A 27,952-nucleotide genomic window follows, 5' to 3' on the forward strand; every position below is an offset into this window, starting at 1 on the left:
TTTTTTGTGGGGTCCACCTTATTTATGTGCCCCAAATATGGGCCACCCTAGGCAAGCCCACCGTGATGAGTGTGTCGAACCCTCTGTCCTTCTAATTTTGCCAATCATGGGCTGCCATATGAGGCCCATGTGACTAGGCCTATTTTGATGTATTTATGGGCTGTCCATTGAGGCCCACTTTGATTTGTATAAGGCCATTAGTCGAGGCCCATCTTAATGTATTCATGGTCGCCCACTAAGGCCCACTTTGATATATATGAGACCATGGTTTGAGGCCCATTTGATATATTGAAGGCCCATGGGTCGAGGCCCAATGGGTTGTACATGAGGTCCATTACAACATGATTCTACCGTGGTTCATGTGTTGACTATTGTGGTGGGCTACGCCTTGGGAGCAATGATGGTTTGACGTCCACATTGAATGAATAATGTTGGTTAAATGTCCGCATTATAACTCTCCCTAAGGCCCACTGATAGGCCCATACTTGTAGTAAGTAGATGTTGAGAGTCGAATATTGCATATCAGACCCTAGTTATTGCCAGGATTTACAAACATAGTACTATTTATCAGCCTGATTTAATCATGTTTGTGTTACAAGGCGTATTCATGAGCCTGGACTGGGAAAGGGTACTTAAAGCATGGATTTAATGGTCTGAAGTCACCAAGGCAAGCAACGGACCCCAGGGGACCAAGATCAACGGAATTACACGCCAGGGATCCGTGAAAATCGAGAAACTGAAGCTCAAGCGGCCTGAAAGTCAGGCAGAATGCAAGATCACAGGGTTCCCACCATCCGTTCAGCTCGAAACTTTATATATGGATTGAAGACCTTAAATAAGCCGTACAAATCAAAAATCAGTCATTGGATCGTTGTGGAAGTAGCCCAATGGATAGATCAGCCCCTTAAAACCTCAAGTGGGGCCCACCTAATCTTTGGATATGCTCCAATTTTGTTCTCAACCCCTTAAACTATATGAAAAACAGGATGGACAGAGCGGATTCAGCGAAACATTACAGTGGACCTCACATGTACACTATGTGTGCACAACGTGCATGTACACAGGTCGCGCACCACAAGAATTCAAATCGGTCAGCGTTGCGCTGACCGATGAATTCCGCAAAAAATCCAAAGACGCAACAGCGTCTTCGAAGTGTTTTTCTGGGTTTTGATTGTGGGCCCCACCCATCGGGTATTCTGATGATCTGGACCATCCATTCGATCAATAGGTGGGGCGTAACCCTCACCTAGATGTCCTTTTCGTCCCATTATGCACACACGTGTAAAAAAAAGATCGAACGGAAGATGGACGGTGGACTGAACCAGCTTGTGGGCCACACTGAAATCTAACCAAAACTATCCCTTCCTGAACAGTTTTTCGTCCTGAATCCAATGGACGGCTTGGATTTCCCAGAAAAATAGTGAAGTGGGCCTCACCATTGTCACAGCGTCAATGACGCTCCTCTGTCGTCCAGAAAAACCAGGTTTTCCGTGCGGTTCTGGCCCACCATAGTTGATCAGAGGTATGATCCAAACCATCCATCGTGTATCTTGTCCAAATATTTCCCAAGTGACGTTATTTGTTTGGAAAGAAAGTGAGGGAAGTGGAAGTTTTTTCTTCCATTTTCTTGGCTGTAGAAAGGCCTACGCACCGACCTTGTTGTGTAAGGAGTCTTCCTCTTGTGAAACTTCCGCAGGGAGTGCGAAAATCCGTCCCGGACGACAGCTCTATAAAGAGAAAAAAGGAAAGGAAAGAAGGGGAGGAGTTTTGGAAGGACAGGAAGAAAACGTGAAGGAACGGAGAGAGAAAGGAAAAAGAGAAGACAAGGAGCAAGGTGGAGCACACAGGCGGGGAACATGGGAGCTGAAAACGTGAAGACAGGGGTGGCTTGGGCTGGACGTCTAGGAGGTCTTTTGTTTGGCTGGTTTGGCTGCTAGAATGTGAGGCTGGATCTTTCTTCTTTCCTTCTTGTTCTTTTCTGTCCCCTTTTATTTTTATTTTTATTTGCTTTATTTAGCCCATTCATGTGTGGCTAAACCTCTTAGCTAGGGCTAAGAGGTGAAGCCTGTAGCGAGATGGGAGAGTCTACTTTGTGCCTTTAAAATTCATAAACTGAATTTGATTTAGTTGATTATTAAAGGAATATTTTTCTTAGTCTTTAATGGTCTGTTGTGATTGAAATTACAATGGGTTTGTAATGGCTTTGAAGATTTCTTTCCCCTTTTTATATTTATGAAATCAGGAAGCCCTGTTGTTCATCATTATTCCATGGGCATGGTAGGATGACAGTACCCTTCCTGATCTTCATACATTGTTGATTGGTTGGTAATTAGTTTAATCTCGTTGTTTACTTTGTCTCCTGGGCATGGTTAGATGATGGAATCCATTCTAATTCATATACCTTTCATCTTGTGAAGACTAGATCAAGTAGGTTCAATTTGATTTCCATGATTCTTGATGCAGGCAAAAGGTCTCCCTGATCCCTACAAGCGGATCCTCTGAATCCCTAGTTTCTTTCCTCTGAATTCCTTAAGTTTTTACATTAATCTCTCACCATTATTCATTAACTTATAATTAATTTAGATTGCATCTTAGGCTAGTTCTAGTTCTATTTAGTTTCAGGAAACGTACAAGTTTCAGTCCTTGTGGATTCGACCTCGGTCTTACCGAGTTTATTACTACATCACAACCCTATACTTGGGGAGTGAACAAGTTTTTGGCGCCGTTGCCGGGGACTGACGGTTACAATTCTTTGAAATTAATTAGTTTTAGAATTAGTTTGGGATTAGGATTTTACTAACTTTAGTTGTAGATTTTTATTTGATTTCTAGAACTAACTTGTTTTCTTGTTTTGTAGGATCCTGACATAAACTTCTAAATTGGTAATCATTTTCTAATTCCTCTACTTCTTCTATTTTTAGAATTAGGGTTTGAATTTTAGAAATTTTCTAATTCTAGTATTTTCCTATTCTTATTTTATTTTATTTTATTTATTTATTTATTTTATTTATTTATTTATTTATTTATTTATATATTTATTTTTTTTGAAAGTTTATTTTTAGAAACTTTCCTCCTTTGTTTTTAGAAACTTGGTTAGTTATTTCCTTTTTTTTAGAGTTTCTTTCTAATTTTAGAAACTAACTCATCTTTCCTTTTTAGAAACTTTCTATTTTTATTAACTTTCTAATTCTAACTCTTTTAGAATCTAACTTTGTTTCCTAATTTATTTTTAGAAATTTCCTACTTGTAGACTTTTTGTTTAAAAACTAACATTACTTTAGAATTTTTAGATTTAGAAACTAATTTCTGTTGTTTTCTTTTGCATGATCTTAATATAAGAATCTCTAGTCTGGTAACATCTTTCTAACTTCTCCTCTTACTTTATGTATTGCTGTAGGATTTTTTTTCTTCTAGGATTAGACTCAGAGTTAGGGTTCTACCATGGAAGCGTGGGTACATGCATATGCCGAGATGGATAAGAGATATTGGGGAATGCCTGAGGGTTGTGGAATTCAACGTATAGGTCTAGCTATCTACACACCAGGTTCGAACTTTCAATGAAAAGAGAGAAAGAAGAACACTTCTGTTTTGGAAAAGGACTTCTATTTTCTTTCTTTCTTTTTCTTTGTTGATTTTAATTTGGGTTTTAGAGATCTAATATATATAAAATGTGAGTGATCATAGATATATGAATTTGAATGATTTTCGGCTATTCTTGGATTTTGATTTTGCTTTTATAGCATGATGATATTCTGTTGAGGTTGAATCATTAAGAGTCAGATGCATTAGATGTGAATATGTCCTGATTTAGCCATACTACACAAGTGTTGTCCATGGTTCATTGACCCAGACTGTTGTTCTAGAGGCATCTCCATACTCCACAAGTGTTGTCCATGGTTCATTGACCCACACAATGCTCTGAGTGCATGGTTGGAGGGTTCAACTGATTGGGATTACAGTTTGTACAAGTGGAGTCATGGTTCAATGATCCAAAGCCCAAACCACTAAAACCATAGACATGATGAACCTTACCCTGAATGGTCGATGCACTAAAATTCGTCAGATTGGAAAATCGTAGCAATAAGTTTTTTGACCTTTTTTTCCAGTTGAATATGAACCATTACTGTATTTTTTTCTTAACCATTATTTTTTCCTAAACTATAGCTCTTGTTCTCCATTCAACAGTTTGGGTTTTTAGTTCATACAAGTGTAATTGACAGGATGGGTTCTCACCCTAGATGGCCCATGCACTGAAAATCTTTCATATTCAGTTGATCAAGAATTGTTGTATTTTTTAATGTCCTTTTTTTTTCTTTCCTGAGCCACATTATTTATGATCTATAGTAGTGATGTCAGTTTCTTTAGTTCATTTAGTTGAAATGTCCATTTTAGTTGATTGCAGGGTATAGGTAGGATTTTGAAGGGTCTTAGTTTTTCATGGTATCCCTTTAAATATGTTCTAAACTTAATAGACGGTCTAGATCTATCTCTTAAATTGTCCAAGTTACCCAATGCAACTAAAACCGTATAATTCACAGTGCACCAAAAGAGCATTGAATCATTTCTCAAACTTAGAAACTCCACCTATTTAGTAGCCTTTTAAATCTATCATCCAAGAAAAACTAACCACCCCATCTATTTTTAAGTACTTTAAATGAAAAAACAACCATTCATTTCTAAATTAGTGGACCTCTTATCTTTATAAATAGCCATTTCTTCCTTTATTTCATCGTTCAGCTGTCCAAACATACATACAAGAAAGAGAGAGATGGGCTCCAAGAGACCGTTGTCATTCATTAATTTATTTAAAAAAATTTCCATTTGATTTTTTTGTATGGATGCATTATGCATGGTTTTATGATAAAACATGTATGTATAAAACAAATTATTTGTTCCAAACAGGACATTTATGATAAAACAAATTATTTGTTCCAAACAGGACATTTATCAAAGGAGCACTATCAGGTGATACTTAAGATTTTCATTATAAATAGATTAAGAGCCATTGATAATTATAAGTAGACTTGCAGCCAAAAATAAAGAATTTGATCTTTTTAAATTTGATTTTTTCAAAACATGGAAAGACTAATCAGTCCTACTTCTTGTAACTTCAGTCATTGCATCAAATGGAGCGACTGCACAAAGATTTGGTTAGGGAGACTACTGATGGTGAACTAGCAGCTGCAACAAATATGAGAGTTACAAAGGTGAAAAGAAATATAAGGTAGTCGGTAAGCTAAGATGCATGATTTTCCTTTTCAACTGTTAGTCATAGATTGACAGTACTTGTTTCAATTTTCTTGGATGGATGATGAATGTATTTGGGAATGTAAATGAAAATAAAAAACTTAATATATATATATATATATATATATATATATATATATATATATATATATATATATATATATATATATATATGTTATCAATGGAGGATGCCTTATTTAGGGGGACATGAAATTCTTGTAGCTTATGGTATGGTGCCCCAATATTGGTTGTATGTTACTAGTATGTAGTAGATAATACTAGGTTCAATGGTATATAATACTAGAGAATCCCTAAACCTAAACCTAAACCTAAACTTGAAAACCCAAACCCAAACCTAAACCCAATCCCGAACCCGAACCCGATTTCCAAAACCTAAACCTAAACCTATTCTCAATTCCTTAAACCTATAGCTTATAACTTAAACCTAAACCTATAACCTATAACCTAAACCTAAACCTAAAACCTAAATTTATTCTCATATCCCTAAACCTAAACCTACACCTAATCATAATCTCAACTCCCTAACCTAAACCTAAACCTAAACTTGAAAACATAAACCTAAACCCGATCCCGAACCCTATTTCCTAAACCTAAACCTTAACCTATTCTCAATTCCCTAAACCTATAGCTTATAACCTAAACCTAAACCTAAACCTAAAACCTAAATGTATTCTCAAATCCCTAAACCTAAACCTACACCTAATCCTAATCTCAACTCTCTAACCTAAACCTAAACCTAAACTTGAAAACCCAAACCTAAACCACCCGAACCCGATTTCCTAAACCTAAACCTTAACCTATTCTCAATTCCCTAAACCTATAGCTTATAACCTAAAACTTAACCTAAACCTAAACTTAAACCTAAACCTAAACCTATACCTAAACCTAAACCTTAAGCTAAACCTAAACCTAAACCTATAACTTATAACCTAAACCTAAACCTAAAACCTAAATGTATTCTCAAATCCCTAAACCTAAACCTACACTTAATCCTAATCTCAACTCCCTAACCTAAACCTAAACCTAAACTTGAAAACCCAAACCCAAACCCGATCCTGAACTCCCTTTTTGCAGTACAAGATGTAACAAAAATATGCATTGATTGTATATTTGAATTTTTTTAAATGCACCAACTAGAAATGATTTGAGACAATGTTCAATGATACTTTGTTAAATATGAAATTTATGACCTTTAGTAACTAGGTTAATAAAAAAGAACTACGCAGTGGCTTAATCCCAATCTAACTTTTTGGGTACGTAGGCAGCTGTTCGTAATGTATTAGAATATCGGTGCAGCCACAAATCTTTTTTCTCCTTTGAATTGTAACCGACTGTATCGGTTGCATTTTTCTCTATCATACAGGTTGTGGCTATCAAAGATATAATATCACCTCCTTATAGGGAAACATTTAATGATGTGTACAGGTAAATTCATTTTTTCTTATTCCTTATATTGTTTCCCAGTTATATTTGTGTTGGTTTCAGAGTACGGGTAGCAATAGAAAGTGTTGGTCGATTGTGGCTTATAAACAAAGGGATGAGTAACCAACAATATGAATATGGGAGGCCTTCCCTAGGTATCCAGATGCTTTTAGATATAATTATGTTGTTTTTAAATGTATTAGCTCAAAATTGATAGAGCAAACTCGGATGTGCGTCGGAGCTATCCGGATGTTGAGCGGGGGTCCCTGGAAGGTGGGAACCGCTGTTATGACCATGTTGAAGCTGTCCATTTTCTATGGACAGCATTGGAGTAGCCTGGCCATTTGGACAGGCCATGTTTATGTATTTACTCGAAATTGATGGAGCAGACCCGGATGTGCGTCGGAGCTATCCGGATGTTGAGCGGGGGTCCATGGAAGATGGGAACCGCTGTTATGACTATGATGAAGTTGTCAATTTCCTATGGACAACATTAGAAGGGCCTGACCAATTGGAGCAGACCGTGTTTATATCTGTATTTGCAGGGACCACACCCTTAACCTATAACTTAAACCTATAAACTATAACCTAAACTTATAACCTAAACTCAATTCCCTAAACTTTAACCTACAACCTAACCTAAGCCTATACTTATAATCTAAACCTATTCTTAAATCCCAAAACCTATAACCTAAACCATAACCTAAACCTATAACCTATAACCTATAACCTGAACCTATAACCAAAACTCAACTCCCTAAACCTTAACCTATAACCTAACGTAAACCTATACTTATAACCTAAGCCTATTCTCAAATCCCAAAACCTATAACCTAAATCTTAACCTAAACCTAAACCTATAACCTATAACCTAAACCTAAACCTAAAACCTAAATGTATTCTCAAATCCTTAAACCTAAACCTACATCTAATCCTAATCTCAACTCCCTAATATAAACCTAAACTTAAACTTGAAAACTCAAACCTAAACCCAATCCCAAACTCAAACCCGATTTCCTAAACCTAAACCTTAACCTATTCTCAATTCCCTAAACCTATATCTTATAACCTAAACCTAAGCCTAAACCTAAACCTGTAACCTATAACCTAAACCTAACCTATAACCTAAACTTAAACCTAAACCCTAAATGTATTCTCAAATCCCTAAACCTAAACCTACACCTAATCCTAATCTCAACTCCCTAACCGAAACCTAATCCTAAACTCGAAATCCCAAACCTAAACCCGATCCCGAACCTGAACTCGATTTTCTAAACCTAAACATTAACCTATTCTCAATTCCCTAATCCTATAGCTTATAACCTAAACCTTAACCTAAACCTAAACCTAAACCTATAACCTATAACCTAAACCTAAACCGCAAACCTAATGTATTCTCAAATCCCTAAACCTAAACCTATAACCTATAACCTAAACCTAAACCGCAAACCTAATGTATTCTCAAATCCCTAAACCTAAACCTACACCTAATCCTAATCTCAACTCCCTAACCTAAACCTAAACCTAAACTTGAAAACCCAAACCTAAGCCCTATCCCGAACCAGAACCCAATTTCCTAAACCTAAACCTTAACTTATTCTCAATTCCCTAAACCTATAGCTTATAACCTAAACCGAAACCTAAACCTATGCCTTAACCTAAACCTAAACCTAAAACCTAAATGTATTCTCAAATCCTTAAACCTAAACCTACACCTAATCCTAATCTCAACTCCCTAACCTAAACGTAAACTTAAACTTGAAAAACCAAACCTAAACCCGATCCCGAACCCAAACCCGATTTCCTAAACCTAAACCTTAACCTATTCTCAATTCCCTAAACCTATATCTTATAACCTAAACCTAAGCCTAAACATAAACCTTAACCTAAACCTAAACCTAAACCTGTAACCTATAACCTAAACCTAACTTATAACCTAAACCTAAACCTAAAACCTAAATGTATTCTGAAATCCCTAAACCTAAACCTACACCTAATCCTAATCTCAACTCCCTAACTGAAACCTAATCCTAAACTTGAAATCCCAAACCTAAACCCGATCCCGAACCCGAACTCGATTTCCTAAACCTAAACATTAACCTATTCTCAATTCCCTAAACCTATAGCTTATAACCTAAACCTTAACCTAAACCTAAACCTAAACTTATAACCTATAACCTAAACCTAAACCTAAAACCTAATGTATTCTCAAATCCCTAAACCTAAACCTACACCTAATCCTAATGTCAACTACCTAACCTAAACCTAAACCTAAACTTGAAAACCCAAACCTAAACCCGATCCCGAACCCTAACCTGATTTCCTAAACCTAAACCTTAATCTATTCTTAATTCCCTAAACCTATAGCTTATAACCTAAACCGAAACCTAAACCTATACCTTAACCTAAACCTAAACCTATAACCTAAACCAAAACCTAAAACCTAAATGTATTCTCAAATCCTTAAACCTAAACTTACACCTAATCCTAACCTAAACCTAAACTTAAACTTCAAAACCCAAACCTAAACCCGATCCCGAACCCGAACTCGATTTCCTAAACCTAAACCTTAACCTATTCTCAATTCCCTAAACCTATACTTATAACCTAAACCTAAGCCTAAACCTAAACCTTAACCTAAACCTAAAACTAAACGTGTAACCTATAACCTAAACCTAAACCTAAAACCTAATGTATTCTTAAATCCCTAAACCTAAACCTAAACATTAACCTATTCTCAATTCCCTAAACCTATATCTTATAACCTAAACCTAAACCTTAACCAAAACCTAAACCTAAACCTGTAACTTATAACCTAAACCTAACCTATAACTTAAACCTAAACCTAAAACCTAAATGTATTCTCAAATCCCTAAACCTAAACCTACACCTAATCCTAATCTCAACTCCCTAACCTAAACCTAATCCTAAACTTGAAATCCCAAACCTAAACCCGATCCCGAACCCGAACTCAATTTCCTAAACCTAAACATTAACCTATTCTCAATTCCCTAAACCTATAGCTTATAACTTAAACCTTAACCTAAACCTAAACCTATAACCTATAACTTATAACCTAAACTTAAACCTAAAACCTAATGTATTCTCAAATCCCTAAACCTAAACATACACCTAATCCTAATCTTAACTCCCTAACCCAAACCTAAACCTAAACTTGAAAACCCAAACCTAAACCTAATCTCGAACCCAAACCCGATTTTCTAAACCTAAACCTTAACCTATTCTCAATTTCCTAAACATATAGCTTATAACCTAAACCAAAACCTAAACCTATACCTTAACCTAAACCTAAACCTATAACCTAAACCCAAACCTAAAACCTAAATGTATTCTCAAATCTTTAAACGTAAACCTACACCTAATCCTAATCTCAACTCCCTAACCTAAACCTAAACCCAAACCTAAACCCGATCCCGAACCCGAACCCAATTTCCTAAACCTAAACGTTAACCTATTGTCAATTCCCTAAACCTATAGCTTATAACCTAAACCTAAACCTAAACCTTAACCTAAACCTAAACCTATAACCTATAACCTAAACCTAAACCTAAAACCTAAATGTATTCTCAAATCCCTAAACCTAAACCTACACCTAATCCTAATCTCAACTCCCTAACCTAAACCTAAACCTAAACTTGAAAACCTAAACCTAAACCCAATCTCGAACCCGAACCCGATTTCCTAAACCTAAACCTTAACCTATTCTCAATTCCCTAAACCTTAACCTATAACCTAAACTAAACCTAAACCTATTACCTGCACTTATAACCTAAACCTATAACCTAAACCTAAGCCTAAAACTTAAACCTAAACCTAAAACCGAAATGTATTCTCAAATCCTTAAACCTAAACCTACACCTAATCCTAATCTCAACTCCCTAACCTAAACTTAAACCTAAACTTGAAAACCCAAACCTAAACCTGATCCCGAACCCGAACTCGATTTCCTAAACCTAAACCTTAACCTTAACCTATTCTCAATTCCCTAAAGCTATAACCTATATACTATAACTTATAGCTAAAACTTAAACCTTAACCTAAACCTATAACTTAAACCTAAACCTTAACCTAAACCTAAACCAAAACCTATAACCTAAACCTTAACCTATAACCTATAACCTATAACCTAAACTTATAACCTATAACCTAAAATCTAAACCTAAACCTAAACCTAAACTTATAACCTATAACCTAAAACTTAAACTTAAAACCTAAAACCTAAAACCTAAATGTATTCTCAAATTCTTAAACCTAGACCTACACCTAATCCTAATCTTAACTCTCTAACCTAAACCTAAACCTATACTTGAAAACCCAAACCTAAACCCGATCCCAAACCCGAACCCAATTGCTGTAATAATGTAGCCCAATCACATGGCAAGAAACAAGAATGTATCCCTTTTAACACATGCCTCTTTTTACAAAGCTTTAATTTTATTTTTTTTTATTTCTATTAACTCGAATTGTAGCTCAATCACATGGCAAGAAACAAGAATGTATCCCTTTTAACACATGCCCCTTTTTACAAAGCTTTAATTTTTGTTGTTGTTTCTATTAACTTGAATTGAAACACTTTTTTGCATTATTTGCTTGCGTTAGTTTTATTTTAATGATCAGTTTTATTTTAAAAAGTGCCCACTTTTTTTAAAGAAGTTTATGCAATTCTTCATGATTCTGAATTATAATGTTTTGTTGGTTTAATATATTTTTTTTAGATGAAAGACAAAAAGAAAATTGTTGCTGATTTTTTTCCTTTTTTATTTATGATGTTAAACTTATATGTATTTATGCGTGGATGAATGTAATGTGGATAAGATTGTTTGTGTTTGGATGGATATAGTTTATGTTTGGATGAATGTAGTTTATGTTGGATTTACGTAGTTTGAGTTTAAATGGATGTGAATGTGAATATGATGAAATATATTATATAACAGGTGTATATCAGGAAGAATACGATGAAATATATTGTAACAGGTGTATATTGACCCTCTCACATAAGGGACGGCCCATGACAGTCCTTTTTAAGGACGATCTATGGCCGTCCTTTGAAGGCTCATAAGAGACGGTCCATGATAGTCCTTTTTAAGGACGATCCATGACTGTCCTTTTAAAGGATGGTCCATGGCCGTCCTTCGAAGGCCCATAAGAGACGGTCCATGACAGTCCTTTTTAAGGACGGTCCATGGCCATCCTTTGAAGGCTCATCAGAGACGGACTATGACAGTCCTTTTTAAAGACGGTCCATGACCGTCCTTTTAAAGGATAGTCGATGGCCGTCCTTTGAAGTCTCATAAGAGACGGTCCATGACCGTCCTTTTTTCGTCAATAAGAATGACGGTTTTTGACCGTCCTTTAAGTAATACGACATGTCAAAATTTGACGGCCCATGCGACGGTCCATGACTGTCCTTTTTGGTCATTTGAGACGGTTTTGGACTGTCTTTTTTTAGTTGTTTTAGCGTAGTGTTATCCCATCAAATTAGTAGAATCCTTTAGTGATTGCTTCATACATGCTATGGTAAAGGTGGTCAAGCACGAAAATGGGCAAGGGCAAGTTAACGTACCTCAGCGAGCACCTCAGCCAAGTGAATATATTCCTTAGTGATTTGCAGAATGCTCACACATCACAGAAAACGGTAGATCCACATTAGCAAGAACACTGTATGTTCTTGTTCATCTACTTTATCTCGAGGTTTGCGTTGAAGAGCCATGAAGCACCAACTTTATAATTGCTTATGTATCCACTGCGATATTTATGCATCAATGAAGAGGCATTGATGACTCCTCGTATGATACACTTTTATACGACATGTCACATGGACAACCTAGAAGTGTGAGGTAAAGAATATTTCATGATACGACTTCGATTGAGTGGAATCAATGGGTAAACAATACATGGATTAACAACAGATTGCATTTAGGGCCTGTTTGGCTGGTCGAATTGGACGGAATTAGGAGGGATGAGATTGGATTTAAGATGGCAGTTGTCAGTGGCTGTCCGTGAGTTCCACCGGTTTGCTAAATCCCAGGATGATGTTCGGAACCTGTTTGGATGGATCGGATTATCCTGCAGCTCTAACACAGGGAGTGTTTGGGAACGCATGGGATTAAGCATATACATCAATCGTTTTTTCCACCGATGGCTCAAGATCATGCTGCAACAGCGTATATCAGGCAGAATCGCAACAGATGGGATCGGTTGAAAAACTGGACGAAACCCGGAAAGTTTGGCTCGCTGTGCGATTAAGATCAGGATCGTATCCCTAATCCAAGCCGTCCATTCTTCTAAAGCACGGGAATCGACCCCTCCCAAGCTGGCAGAACAAAGAAAGGAATAAAATAGAAAGAGGTGCATTCACCATTAATTTCACGCAAGATACGCTTTCATGGAACTTACGTTCCATGCACTTCGAATGTTTGTGATCAGACCACCAATTTCGGTGGGCCAGGGAGTGTCAAAAAGAAGATCCAAATTGTCCAGGGATGACAAAATGAAGAAAGGATGGGTCAGGATGGATCCACCATTAGAATATAAACCATCTTCCTCAAACAACCACCGAACGGTGGGGACAATTATGGTCCTGAAACAGGATCAAGATGCGCTTTCATGGAACTTACATTCCATGCATTTGTGAATGCAAAGTTGTATCATCTATTGGAGCAAAGAGCGGGCACCTGTGGATGAGTTGGACGATCAAAATGCAAATGGGAATCCTTCGTCTTAACAACGAACGGGCTGGAGGAAGACGGAATGGGACTTCGCTGTTTCCCAAGCGTCTTACGGAATACCACCTTGTAACCATGGGTTATGGCAGTTTGGTGTAAATTGACGGTCCAAACACGCGCATGGGTTAGGGGGTGGGATCGCCTGATCGCATCCCACCTAATCTCATTCAGTCCATCCGGGCAAACAAGCCCTTATGGTGTCGGGGAAAGGAACAACGCAGCTGTCACCCCTTTTTATATATATATATCACAAAGGTGAAGTGACCTGAGGGCAATGTTGTACCTTTCTAACATTTTTGAGAAAGTCATTAGGAAGGTGACACATGGCATTAATTATATGAGAAGTAGAAAGTGGATAAAAGTATATTCAAAGATTTTGAGACATCTTCTTATTTTGGTGCTTGGGATCAGAGTGGATCGATTTAGATCCGCCGGTTGGATTGATTATGCTAAACCCATATAATTGAAAACAAACCAAGTGACCAACTGTATAAAACTGATTTTTGAGTAGTTGGTGGGACTTATTATTATTATCATTATTATTATACACACGCACCCAACTTACACCCATACACACAGTAGTAGGATTTCACCGCCTATGGGTATCAAACCCAAGACCTCGCGTCGAACCCTAGTCGGTGGGACTTACTCGATGTGTGGGCCAGAAGGTATGCTCACGACACAGTGAACCTCAAATAAACTATTGGATAACATTTACACACAGGATATAAAGAGATGTTCATGCAATTGGTAACGTTGACATGTACCCCACTTATTTTTATGCATAGACGTTCATGGACCCCGCCTATACGCACGCGTCCTCATGCAGTGAGGTTCATTCATTGTGTAATCCCATGAAAAGAGTAGTCAAGAGGGAAAAGAACAGTTCCATGCGTTAGCCATCCGTTAGTTCAAGCAGTAACATGACCTGTAAATCTGCTAGGCAGGCAGCTTTTGGAAAATAGTTTAGAGCAAGAGGTTTTTGGTTGCCCTACCAAGAAATTCCTTTTGAAAAGCCTGAAGAGAGAAAGTGCCGTACTCTAGTATTGTAGGATGGTTGATACGTGTGCACTTTTTAATTACCTACAAATCACATAATTAGAATAAAATCAGTTCAAATTAACTGTACAAATTATGAGTCCCAGATTGGATATTTTATGAACCAAAAATTACACTCATTTGACTATCTAGCTATCGGATTGATGTACATGTAGTGGACGGCTGAAATGAGAAAATCAAACGGTTCTTGTTGATGTCCACAAATCAGAGGTTAGAATTGTTCCACAAATATGATCTGTGTATAATGACTCAGATGCAGTAGCTTCTACAATTTAATCGTTTTAACTTGTGTTCAAACATGACGCATATACAATTTCTAAGTGCCTGCCTATCAAGCATCACTTGCAGCTGAGTATCATTGGATTCCTCCGCTTGTTCCGAAAACGGATCCTCGATTTCGGCCGTCGGATCATCCCACACGTTATTTTTAAAAAAGGAAAAAAAGCGGGAAACAATCTCATCCGTCCCCTTTCTTCCTTTTACTCTCTGCATTCCCTATGACAATTTTTAGGTCTCTCCCTCCCTCCCCACAAGCGGTAAAAGCGATGGCAGCCATGGAGGGCGGCAGCAAGCTCTCTGACACCATCCACTTCTGCAACTACCTGTGACTGCGACAGTCAGAATTGAAAGAGAAGAGTTGAAATCTCGCCAGAATCAGTGTATTGGTTTTCCTCGTATCAGGTGAAACTCTAGTTTCCTCTCTTTTCCTCTTTTATCATCAGTTAACCAGACCGGGCCGAGTTTGAGCCTACATTGAACAGTACAGGCACCCCTAGAACTGATCATCATTCATATTCACGCACTGCAGCCATTCCTGGTAAAAAGAAAAAGAAACTCAGTCCAGTCAAGAACGTGGATCGTCATATTTCTCCATGGGAACTAGTCACTACAAAGGAAACTCAGATTACCTGCTCGAAGAGGTAACCATCCAACCGTCTATCTTGCCCTGATGAACAACCACTATTTATTTCCATATAGCACACTTGCCAACATGACACGCACATGCAAGATCTGACCCGTTCATCACGTGGGTCCCACAGTGGATAAGCCTATACCGAGACTGAGTTTGTCCTCTCATTTTCAGGCCACACGAGTATGCTAACTATGGAAACGGATTGGCTACTCCCCTGCCACCAGCCCGGTGGCTGGTGGTCGGTGCTCTGTGGGCCCCCACCATGATGTATGTGTTTTCCATTTTTAAAGATCATTTTATGCTTTATTTCAAAAACTACGGGGATGTAAATCTCAGGTGGATCACACCATAGGAAAACCACAGTGATTGGATATCTACCATTAAAATCCTCCTAAGGCTCAGCAGATTGTTTATTTGACATCCAATCTGTTGATTAGGTCATATAGACATAGATGAAGATGAAGGGAAAAAAAATAAAGATCAGCTTGATCCAAAACTTTTATGGCCCCAAAAAGTCTTTTATGGTCGACGTTCAATCAACACTGTTTCCTTTAATGTGGTCCTCTTGAGGTTGGGATATACCTCATTTTTGGTTTCATTCCACAAAATGATCTATAAAAATAGATGGACGGCATGGATGAAACACATACATCATAGTGGGGCCCACAGAGCACCGACCACCAGCCATTGGTGGGTGGCAGGTAGAGGTGTACACGAGTCAAGCCGAGCCAAGTATTGCCCGGCTTGTGCTCGGCTCGCATTGCCCGAGTGCCAGCTCGTACTTGGCTCGACTCAGGCTTCGAGCTCGAATGCCCAGCTCGTGCTCTGCTCGTCCGAGTTCAAGCAGATATCGAGCTAAGTCGAGTTCGAGTTTTCGAGTCGAGTCCGAGTATACTCTGCTCATGGACAAAGGTCTCAAATCAAAGGTATTAGGTACTTGCCGGGCGAGCTGCGGCAGGAACGACTGGCACCGTGCGTGCAAGGCAGGGATGAGCGGCAGAGACAACCGGCGGCAGGGACGAGCGGTAAGGACGAGCTACAGCACCAGATGAGTGACAGGGACGAGGAGGGGCACCGGACAAGGTAGGGACAAGCAGCAGGGACGAGCGGTACCGGATGGATGCCGAATGAGTGCAGGGATGGGCTGAGAGAGGGTGAGGGTGCTGGGAAGGAAGGGCGTTGGGTTTTTTTTTTTTTAACAGGCAAAGAGAGAGTAGGGGCACTAGGAAAGGGACAGGCGGGGTGGGTAAGTTGGTTAGGTTTTTTTTTTTTTTTTTAGGTATATATATATACCCTTGGTCGAGTTGAGCCGAGTCGAGCAGGGGCAAGCTCATGCTCGGCTCGAAATGATTTCGAGCACCAAAAATCCACTCGTAGTCGGCTCTAAATCATTTCGAGCCAAGTCGAGTCGAGTTTTTCCGAGTCAAGTCGAGCGAGTTGACGAGTGTACTCTGCTCGTGTACAACTCTAATGGCAGGGGAGTAGCCAATCCGTTTAAGTTAACTATGGGGTCGTTGGTCGTGTTTGTCAAGCTGTCAGATTTTACCACGCATGTGCCGCCCACCTGGATTTGTTTTGGACCGTGTTGGATGGGGTCCCCGTACTGCGAATGGCATAGATATTGTACACACGCACCATGGTAGGACGTAGCCTCTCCCTTCATGGCTTGGTCCATAGGCCCACATTCAGAGATAATCGCACATAGAAGATGGATGGCTACGATCATCCGCCTTTTTTTTTTTCTTACACACCCCCATGCACTCACGCCGTAGTGGAATTTCACCACATATGGGTCCTCGAACCCTTCACTGAGAGTTAATACTCTGGAGAGTTTACCACCGGAGCGAGAGTAAGGACCCAGCAACGATCATCCGCCTGTATCTGCATGCAGGCTTCACACCTCTGTTTTTACCACAGCCGCCAGCCACACAAACATACACACATTCTATCTATCTCGGTGTCTTAGATCTCTACTGTGGCTGATTGACCCGACTCAATTTTGAACAGGTTCAGACCGAATTTCTAATAACCATTTGGAATCGAGTGAGGTTCGGGTTTTCTTCATCACTTTGGACTCCCTATAAAAACCAGTCTACTTCCACGTCCAACATTTTGAACCCGATCATTGAGTTGTTTTTGGTCCAGTTTTAATTTTAATAGAAATATTATGCATTTTAAATATATATTAAAATACATAATACATATTTTAATATATATTAAATACAGATCAACGAACTCTAGGAGCTTACCCGAACCGTGTTGCCACCACTACACACATGCACGTTGGCATGTACAAAAACACGTCAGTGTTTGTTAACAAGAATTTAGCCACGAGCATGGTGAAACCACACGTTTGAAGACACGTGCTTATGAGTTATTTCTGTTCATGTGAACGCAGGAAGATGGCTCGTTCGTGATCAAACCCATAGCACTTGATATCGTATGGGGACGCAGCCCCAACTATTGGCGACTACCAGAAAGGTGAGAGTACCCTTGCAGGTGGGGCCCACTGTAGTCGATCAGGGCCGTTGTTCTGTTTGATCCATGATAATGTTGTGTGCCCCAAAAGTTTCTCCAAGATTAGAACATCATGATCATTTGATCTACCGCATATAATTAGATTTGTCAATGGACCATACTGGATTTGACAGCCCGTGGGTGTGGTCCGACACTGGACCGCTTGGGCTACAGATCAAGCCCATAAAAGTGCAACTAGGACTACATATGGCGCCCAGTTGATAAAGGAAGCGGATGTTACTCAGTACGCTCTGTGGGGTCCACCGTGATTTACATATTTTATCTACTCCGTCCATCCATTTGAACAGAAAATTTGATGGCTTGAGCCCAAAAATAAAATATATCCAAATCTCAACTGGACCTCACCACGGGAAACAGTGTGAATTGAAATCCTACCGTTGAAAATTTCTTGGGGCCCACAGAAATTTTATATCAAGCTGATATTTGTGTTTTCACTTCATCCATGTATTTTTGATCTTATGAACAGGTTGGATGACAAATAAACATCACTATGGGCCCTAGAAAGGTTTCAACGGTGGAAGTCATCATTCCCACTGTTTCCTTTGGTGTGGTCCATTGAACTCTGGGAATATTTCTATTTTTGAATCAACCATGAAAATAATCTGGAAAAACGGATGGATGGCGTGGATAACTCACATACATTCATAGTAGTCCCAACTGAGTTTACTCAGTACGATAAAAGCGTAGTCATTAACTCAGTACGCAATCCTATTTCGTTGATAAATAGGCAGATGCGTTTAACCAAAAACAAGTGGGCTTGAATTGGGCTTTTATATGTAGTTGAAGCCCAGAATAGTCTATCGCTTGCTTGATCTAAAATGGTTGCTGTAAAAATAAAATTTACAGCAATGGTCAAGATCCAACAAAGGGCTAACTACCAAACAGATTTCATCTTTCTAGAGATTTTGGGGTATTTCCAATCATCATGTGGCCCAACGGAACAGATCTGGAAGACCCAACTAATAGCCCCTACATTCATCATGGCCCACGAGGTGGTTCATAGGACATGTGGGAGATCTCTGATTCTCATCAAGTGGGGCCCACTATGAATATGCTCATATCCAAATTATTAGACTCATCAAAAAAAATTGTGATCGGCCACACGAAGGCCGGCCCAGGTAGAAAAAATAAGTTGTATCCGTGGGTGGTCCAATTACTTTGTGAACCACTCAAATTGCAGGTGGGCAACCTTCTTATGGGCGTATGTATAACTTTAGCATCTCTCAATCCTAAGTATATATATCGACAATAATGTTAAAGCAATGCTGATAAATAGCCTCGATGTTAGATTATGTGCGGCCTATCAAATGTATTGGATAATATTAGAGTATATTAAAGTAAATTAGAATATCTAATTAGATTAGAGAATATAGAAATCGTTTAGATTGGAATATGTAGAGATATCTCTACAGATGTCATATCTCCTCTATTGATCATATTTCTCTATAAATGAAACAATTGAGTTCTTCAGCATGTAGCCCCTTTGGAATTTTAAAAGATATGTATGACTTCTATAAGGTATTGGCATACTTGATCAATGATTTGAATCTACTTAATGGATGGATAATTTGATCCGGCATATCGGTGGGCCCTATTAAAGTTGTGGCTATATTACACGATATTTATTAAAATTGGAAACATTTAGTGTGGAGTAATAAATGAAGAATTTTGATAGGATTTGTAAATAAATAAATAGATAAATAAAAATGCCTCTATCCCACTTCAAATAAATATTGACTAGGCCCTCATACCTATCTAGTGAAATTCCTGTAAAGGTGTAAGGTGCAGAATATTTGGTTCATCTAATTCGACAAGTTTCTCCCATAGCATCTCAAATAGGTATGTAGTTTTAATTTGGCTGTTTTGATTTACATAATCGATGAAAAGATTAATATCTTATTCCGCAATTAAGATTATATTTGGTATGAGAGCAAACTATGCATCAAATGGCGGATTAATGTAGATTGGTGAATCCGATCATGAACCTTCTAGGTCAGATCTTAACTATCGATTCATAGATTTTCATAGTCAGATCTAGTCATCCGTTTCTAAATATCAATGGTTGAATCTGGGATCCCAAACCATCGCCTGATGATTCTATCTTTTGTTTGAAGTTTTTTTAGAGTGCACTTTGGGCATTCGGACTCATTATTAGTTTTTAGCCATCCTTGAACCCATTGGATCTTCTGACGACTCTGAGATGTGGAGCCCACTCTTGTTTTAACTTGGATTGAGTTTCACAACCCATTAATGGCTGGATTAGAATAGGACATTAAAACCACACATTTAATGGGTCTTATTGCGCTCAACGAGTTGTGACCCAATTTTGACCAATGTTGGAACATTTAATCTGATAATCTTGTTCTCATTGTCATGTGCTTCAAATTGAGTGGTTACTCACCTCAATCAGGTTCCGAATGATGAAGATATTGGACATACAAGATTGATCACTCATTAAGTGAGTCATATCTGGTGTTCCAACAATTAAATTGAAGTAAATTTTGGTTTGAATAATTAAAATGACATGATCTTCAATATGAACCCATCAATTTTCCAAAATATGTCCAAACCTGGTCAAATTGATCAGGGCCATTTAAATAGTGTTTTGGACAAATTTGACTTATTTAAGATCATATTAGGTTGGGTTCGAGTCCTTGCCTCGGTGGTAGACTCTTAGAGGTTTCAAGTCTTGGGTTCGAGTTTCCATGTGTCGTGAAATTCTAGTACGGCATGAGTGCATGGGTGTATGTGGGATGCGTGTGTGGGGGTGTACAAAAAAAAAATTAAAAATAAAATAAAATAAAATAAAATAAAAAAGAAAAAAACGAGAAAAGGAGATCATATTGGGCTAAAACTTGTTCCTTAGCCTAATCAACATGTTTCAAACACATCTAATATCTTCAGTTGATCTAAGGTTAGCCAATTATGGAGTTTGATCAATCTAGTTATCATATGTTATTCTTTATAATTTAATTAACCGTACTCGGGTTATCATTTTGTACAAGTTAACTGGACTAAATAAATGTGTGGTTGGTGGGTTTCACTTGATGCACAACCCTAATATTATAGTATACATGTTATTGAGTCCTGATTTGGTCCAAAATAGGGCCATTACCCATCCTAGATGGCTGATCTCATATGCTGAACTTTAACTATTGATCCAAATGCTAATTTACAAAATGATTCTCCTAGCCTTTGGATGGTCAACATCAGCCACATTTTAGGTCTAATCATACAACTTCAATATGATTCGTTGAGGGCAGGATTCTATAGGCAATCCTGAATCTAAATTCATGAAATTTGAACTAGTTGTACCAACCAGCACAATAACTATAAAAATTTTGACTCATGATTATGGGATTCAGCATTAGGATTGCATAGAATTACACTGGGGTTCAATGCGGGTGGTGAAGAAAACACAAACAATCACCATTTGGCAAGACATATGCGGTTTAGAGTAAATAATGCTAGTGATATAAAGTTGAGAGACCCATTTATGTTGAGTGCCTTTGATTTATACGATTAGCATTCAATTAGCTTCATATTTAGGAGAGCCACATCTTAAAAAAATTGCTCAGGAGAACCACTTGCATATTAGTTCAGGCCATCATTATCGAAGGCCTTAATCAATTGAATATAAATTTTTACTGATACATAGTTCATATTCATGATTAGTTTAAATTAAATTAAACAACTTTATTAATATATGTGTAATCAACTAATATTCCAACTCAATACAAATTTGTACTCCTTTTAACTAGGCCAAATTATCTCAAATCGAAAGAGTTCATAGAGTTAGTCGTGAGGTGCAAGAATATGGATATTGTCTTGGAAGATGTAGAACTTCTTAAAGCATCTAACATAAGAACTAAGTTAGAAATTGTATACTATAAGGCATGAGTTAAATCCAACAAGATTTGTCAAAAATTCATGAAGCACTTGATTCTAAAACGATGAAGGGTGTCATGCTTGAAACTGAGAAGGTTGAGGCTTTCATGACCAAAAATAAGAAATTGATTCAATAAATTGGATGAATTATACACTATAAGGCATGGGTTAAATCCTATAAGATTTGTCAAAAAATCATTAAGCACTGGATTCTAAAACGATAAAGGGTGTCATGCTTGAAACTGAGAAGGCCGAGGCTTTCATGACCAAAAATAAGAAACTAATTCAATAAATTAGATAAATTTGAAGTGAGTTCCTTTCTAAGTAGATTAACTCACACATCTTATAACAACCATAAAAATATTCGAGAGTACATCGTAGAGCTGGATGAGGTGGTCAGCAAGATTCGCTCTTTCTATCTTAAACTTGTGGATGAACTCTTAGTATACTTAATCCTAAAGTCCTTACCTCCTTAATTAAGTACATTCCAAGTCAATTATAACCTCAAAAGGAAAAAATGGACATTGAAAAAAATAATCTCTCAATATGTTTAAGAGGAGAAAATGTTTAGTAAGAAAGGTAAGACACATAGTGTCCATCTTATAACATTAGGATAAGGACAACGGAAAAAGAAAAAGAAAACAAAGTTATGAAAATTGACCCCCAGATTCTACAACCGGTAGTCCACCTTAACCTAAAGATCAATTAAAGAAAAATCAGAAAAAGAAGGATAATTGCTTCTTTTGCAAGAAGTCGAGTCATAAAAAAGGGATTGTAAAAGTTTAAGGAATAGCTCTAAAAGAATGATAATAATCATGTCTTGGTTTGTTTCGAATATGATCTTGCTGACGTGTATCAATAGATTTTTAGTGGATATATTCTAATAAAACTATTCAAATTTGTAATTCCATGCAAGGCATGCTGCAAAGCCAGCCACTAATTGATGCAAAATTATTAGTCTACATGTATAATGCCATAAGAGTGGATGTAGAGGCAATTGGAGTTTGTAAGCTTAGGTTAGAGTTAGGTCATATATCAGATCTAGTAGATACCTTTTATGTACCTTATAAGACAATTCAGTTTCTATTTTTTTGTGTAGATAAATTTGATTATATATTTAGATTTAAAAATTGAAAGTTTAATATTTATTATGATTCGAATGTGATTAACAATAGGATTATGGTTAATAAATTATATGAACTAGACTTGAATGCCTCATATGTCTATAATATAAATTCTTTGTAAAGAACTAAGCCATGCACTAAGAGAAGAATATATTTTGAAAATTCCTCCATATTATGGTACATGCAATTACGTTATATCTCTTATGAGATATTGGAAAGAGTAGTGCGAGAAGAAATTCTTCATTCTCTATACTTCTCTAATTTTATAGTATTCATAAATTGTATAAAAGGTAAACAAACCAGAATAAAAAATAAAAGTGCAACTAGGAGTATAAGACTCTTAGAGGTGATACATATGGATATCTGTGAATTTCCTATTACATCTTAGAATAAACATAAATATTTTATCACATCCCTAAATGACTACTCTCACTTTATGCTTGTTTATTTTATAAATTAAAGATCATATGCCCTATAAACCTTTAAAATGCATAAAGCTGAAGTTGAAAATCAACTTGATGAAAAGGTTATGGTCATCATATTTGACCATTTTGGTGAGTACTATGGGAGATATGACAAACCAAGGGGCGATCCAGGACTTATCACAAAATACCTACAAAATTATGGCATCGTCGCCTAATATACTATGCATGAGACTTTAGAAGAAAATAGTGTAACAAGAAGGCACAATTGCACCCTAATGGACATGGATGGTCGAAACTGTTGTACATATTCTTAATTAGGTCTTTTGTAAGGTTGTATATAAAAAAAAATAATAAATAAATAAATCCTACTTGAATTGTGTTATGGAAAAAAAAAAAACCTCAGTTTTTTATACTTACAGAATGAAATTATCCTCCAAAGGTCAAACCTTATAACTAGAATAAAAGAAAACTTGATTCCAGAACTATAAGCTATTTTTTATTGGATACCCAAAAAGTTAAAATGCATTAATTTCTATTATCATTTTTACTCCATAAGCATTATGGAGACTCGAAATGCATGTTCATTAAGTACACTAATAATAGTAGAAGCGTGAACATTAAGAATGTTGTATCCGAGGAAGAGTGAATTATGAATTCTGTTACAATTATTCCTAATAAAGTGAATATATATTCTATAGTAGAGCTCATTATTACTACAAATTACAAATGAATTTTCAACACAATTCATTGAAGAAAAAAATCAAAACCGAATTTAAGATAATAAATCATTAAGAAGATCCCAGAGAGACGAGATTGATGATTCCTTGCGATTACTCCCTCTACTTATAAGAGCATGAGCTTAGCATTGGAGTGAAAAGGGATCCCGAATCCTTTACATAAGCTAAATAGAGTGCTAACTCTTCTCAATGGTTTATGCCATGAATGATGAATTAATATCTATAATGAATAACAAAGTCTAGGGTCTTATAGAATTACTCAAAGGAATTTATCCAATTTGTTGTAAATGGGCATTTAAGACCAAATGGGACTCTAATGGTATATCAAAAGATATAAAACTAGACTAATTACTAAGGACTTTAATCAATGAGAAAATATTAATTTTAAGTAGATTTTTTCACATGCATGTATTTAAGAAAGACTCCTGTAGAACCATAATAGCTATTGTAACTCATGTGGATTTATACTTACATCAAATAGATGTCAAAATTACATTTTTCAATGGATATTTATAATAGAACATATATTTGATGCAATCAAAAGGTTTTATAACTGATGAATCAAAACATATGGTTTGCAAATTATTAAAAAAAAAAAAAATCATTTATGGGTTGCAATAGGAGTCGCAATAATGGTACTTGAAATTTCATGAAGTAGTTTTTTCATATAGCTTTGTAAAAAATATTAAGATCAGTGAGATCAAGTTTATTATGCTGGTTTTGTATGCTGATGACACTTTGTTGGGATATTATGCGATATTAAAAAACATTATTGTCTCAAACCTTTGAGATGAATTATCTTATTGATGTCTCATTTGTTATCGGCATTAAGATATGTCGTGACAAATCGCGTAGACTATTTGGCTTGTTGCATAGCGCTAATATCAATATGATACTCAAAAGATATGATATGCAAAATTGTGCTCTCTGCCAATCGCTCATTGAAAATGGTGATAAATTTAGCTAATAATTACAATGTCACAAAAATAATCTAGAAAAGGATTGTATAAAAGATTTTTCATATCAATCAATCATAGAAAGGATCATGTATGATGAAGTTTGTATGGAGAAGAATATCACTCTTTATAGATGAAATGTTTGGTATATATTTCTAAGGTAAGGATACATTAGATAGTCGTAAAAAAAGAAGTGTAACATTACTTGCAATGAATGAAGGACTTTGCACTTCCATATAAAAGATCCAACAATTTGAAATTAGTTAAATACTCCATTGCAAATTTTGTTAGCTGCCATGAAATTAAAAAGTCCGTTTCTAACCTATTTTTTTTTTTTTTTTTTTTTTAATGGTTGGTGAAATTGTGTCTTGGAAGCTGAGCATGTGGCTTGTCATGAAGCTACAAATTAGGTGATACGGCACAAAGCTTCTTTTTATTATTATTATTATTATTTTTTATTTAGTTTGCAAGTAATGGAGGTTATCCTAAAATCATAGAGAACTTTTTACGACAACCCAATTGCAGTAAACTTTTCAAATAACAATAAACAATATTCATTAAGATTGTAACTCATCGACATTTACCTTATCGTGAAGGAAAGAGTTCAAAATCGTTAGGTATTTGTGGAGTTCTTTGGCATTAAGTGAATGATAGCAGATCCGCTCACTAAAGAGTTTCCTATCATGTTGTTTCAGGTGTATATTACTTTTATAGGAGTTATAGATCTCATAGATTATTTAATTAGTGGGAGCCTAGTATGATCCATTATGCACAAGCATTTAAAGAGATTTTATTCATATATTTTTTATGACTTCATTATTGAATTTATTTCTACTTCACCTTATGTTTGTGCATTTTTTGTTTGAGTAAGCAAAATTTTGAGTTTCGTTGAAAACATATATAAGGCTCTAGGACCTCTTGGAGATGGAGACATATGATTACATTACATGCGCAATCTTCATACCGTACTTCCTTATCCTCAATTTTTTTGTTAACACGGTTGATATTCATGGACTATATCAAAGAAGAGTTGCTTGTCTTATTTAATAATGATACAATAGTTGGTCATTATGATTCCTTTTCTTTTAAAATAATAAACCATGTTTTGTAAAATTTTATTTTATTTTTTTTCAAAATAAATTTGATCACTATACCTAAGTAGGAGAATGTAAGAATTTCATGAGATACGCATACATGTTCAATGGTTTAGATCTACTTAAAGGATAGATAATCTGAACAAGCATACCGATGAACCACATTAAATCCATGGTCATAATAAAAAGCATGAAAGTAGTGGTATGCTTCTTCACATAGTACTTCGTAAGGAGTCATACATGAGGAGGAGTTTCTATGGGTTTCTAAATAAGTAAAAAAAGGCCTCTATCCCAATTCAAATAAATATAAACTAGGTTTCCACACCTATATATAATTGTGGTTCTTTCCCATCCCCTTAGCTTCCTCTAAAGTGCAAAAAATCTGCTTCTCAAATAGGTATGTAGTCTCAATTTATTTATTTTGATTCCTGTAATCGATGCATAAATCAATCTCTTATTCCACGATTAAGATTATAAAGTATACATTTTTTATATTTATTAAATTTTATTGATGATTATCTTATATGTATAGATATGTGATGCTATGTGATGATGATTATTTTCTCTCATTTCATTCTTGTAGTGAAAACGACACCGCTGAGCTTCTAGGAGTGAATTGGTTTGAAGTGAGCGGTTCAATCGAGCTCAATAAACTAAAGCACAGGAAATATAAAATCGGCTTCATTGTAAGCTTACAGGCAAATGGGTCCGGTTGGTCTAACAACCCCATATACATGATGACCAAGGTCGGAAGGAATGACTTTAAATGGAAGGGTGTTGATTTGAGTGGTAGGGACCCAAATACCCAATTTGATATCCCAGAAGATCACACTTTTGAACTCACAGTGGCGGAGGTAGAATCCAACGAGAATCTCAACTTTGGCCTCTACGAAGTATGGAGGGGAAGTTGGAAGACTGGCCTAGTCATCCATAAAGTGGTCATCTCACCCCTATAAAATAATAGCCGTTGATTATCTCTCTCTCTTGTTTCCTCTTTTACCGCAGGACTTTGGTTTGCATGCATGCATGCATCTACCAGTTTATGATAATAATAAAGATTGGAACATCTCTAATAAGATTGTATGACGACTAACATTATGCCACGGATGGCTAAAGAAGTATCATCCCTTCCACGATGAGCTGTTCCGTTGCTTTGGAGGTGGCCGATGGCCAGTGAATTTAATTTCAACTTCTAGGTTCTTAAATATGAAAAGTGTTGTAGGATCTTTCTCCTTGTTTTGTTTGACTCTTCAAAATCAAGCTTTGTAATTTTATATGCTTAGAATCACTTGTTTACAAGCACCAGTGAGACACCTTTTCAGAGAAAGCTTCTCAAGTTTGTCCTAACCTTGAGATGGATAAGTCAAATATTGAGAAAAAATACCCATACATAATATTAAAAAGGAAAAACCTATAAGTCAAATATTGAGAAAAAATACCCATACATAATATTAAAAAGAAAAAACCTACCCCAAAACCCTGAAGTCTAAGAGGAGATTTTTCATTTAATTGCCTGCCTTTTGGGATACGGACCAAAAGAGTCGTGCTCACCTGTGCACCTACGCACATGTGCACCTTTGCATATGTGTTATGGGCATCTAATCCAAACGGTCCATGTGATGTGGAATCCCATGAAACACCAAGGGAAAAAAATTTCACTCTGCTATAAAAGTTTTGGTAGGCCATAACAAAGAGAAATGCAAATCAAGGGAGGAAACTGTTTTCATTTTTTAGGGCCCACCAAAGTCTTGGATCAAAGTAAAAAATTAATCTTGGGGATTT

General features: G+C 36.7%; 1 protein-coding gene across 1 annotated transcript; it reads left to right on the plus strand.

The window, feature by feature from the left end:
* Positions 1–14,958: 14,958 nt before the first annotated feature.
* LOC131257378 (protein PHLOEM PROTEIN 2-LIKE A9-like) lies at positions 14,959–27,375 on the plus strand. Its single transcript, XM_058258266.1, has 4 exons — positions 14,959–15,176; positions 15,304–15,415; positions 17,807–17,889; positions 26,754–27,375. The coding sequence occupies exons 2-4, from the start codon at positions 15,368–15,370 to the stop codon at positions 27,124–27,126; spliced, it is 504 nt and encodes a 167-aa protein (XP_058114249.1). The 5' UTR covers positions 14,959–15,176; positions 15,304–15,367; the 3' UTR covers positions 27,127–27,375.
* The last annotated feature ends 577 nt before the right edge of the window (positions 27,376–27,952 follow it).

Source organism: Magnolia sinica, chromosome 10 (assembly GCF_029962835.1).
Source record: "Magnolia sinica isolate HGM2019 chromosome 10, MsV1, whole genome shotgun sequence".
Lineage (NCBI taxonomy): Eukaryota > Viridiplantae > Streptophyta > Magnoliopsida > Magnoliales > Magnoliaceae > Magnolia > Magnolia sinica.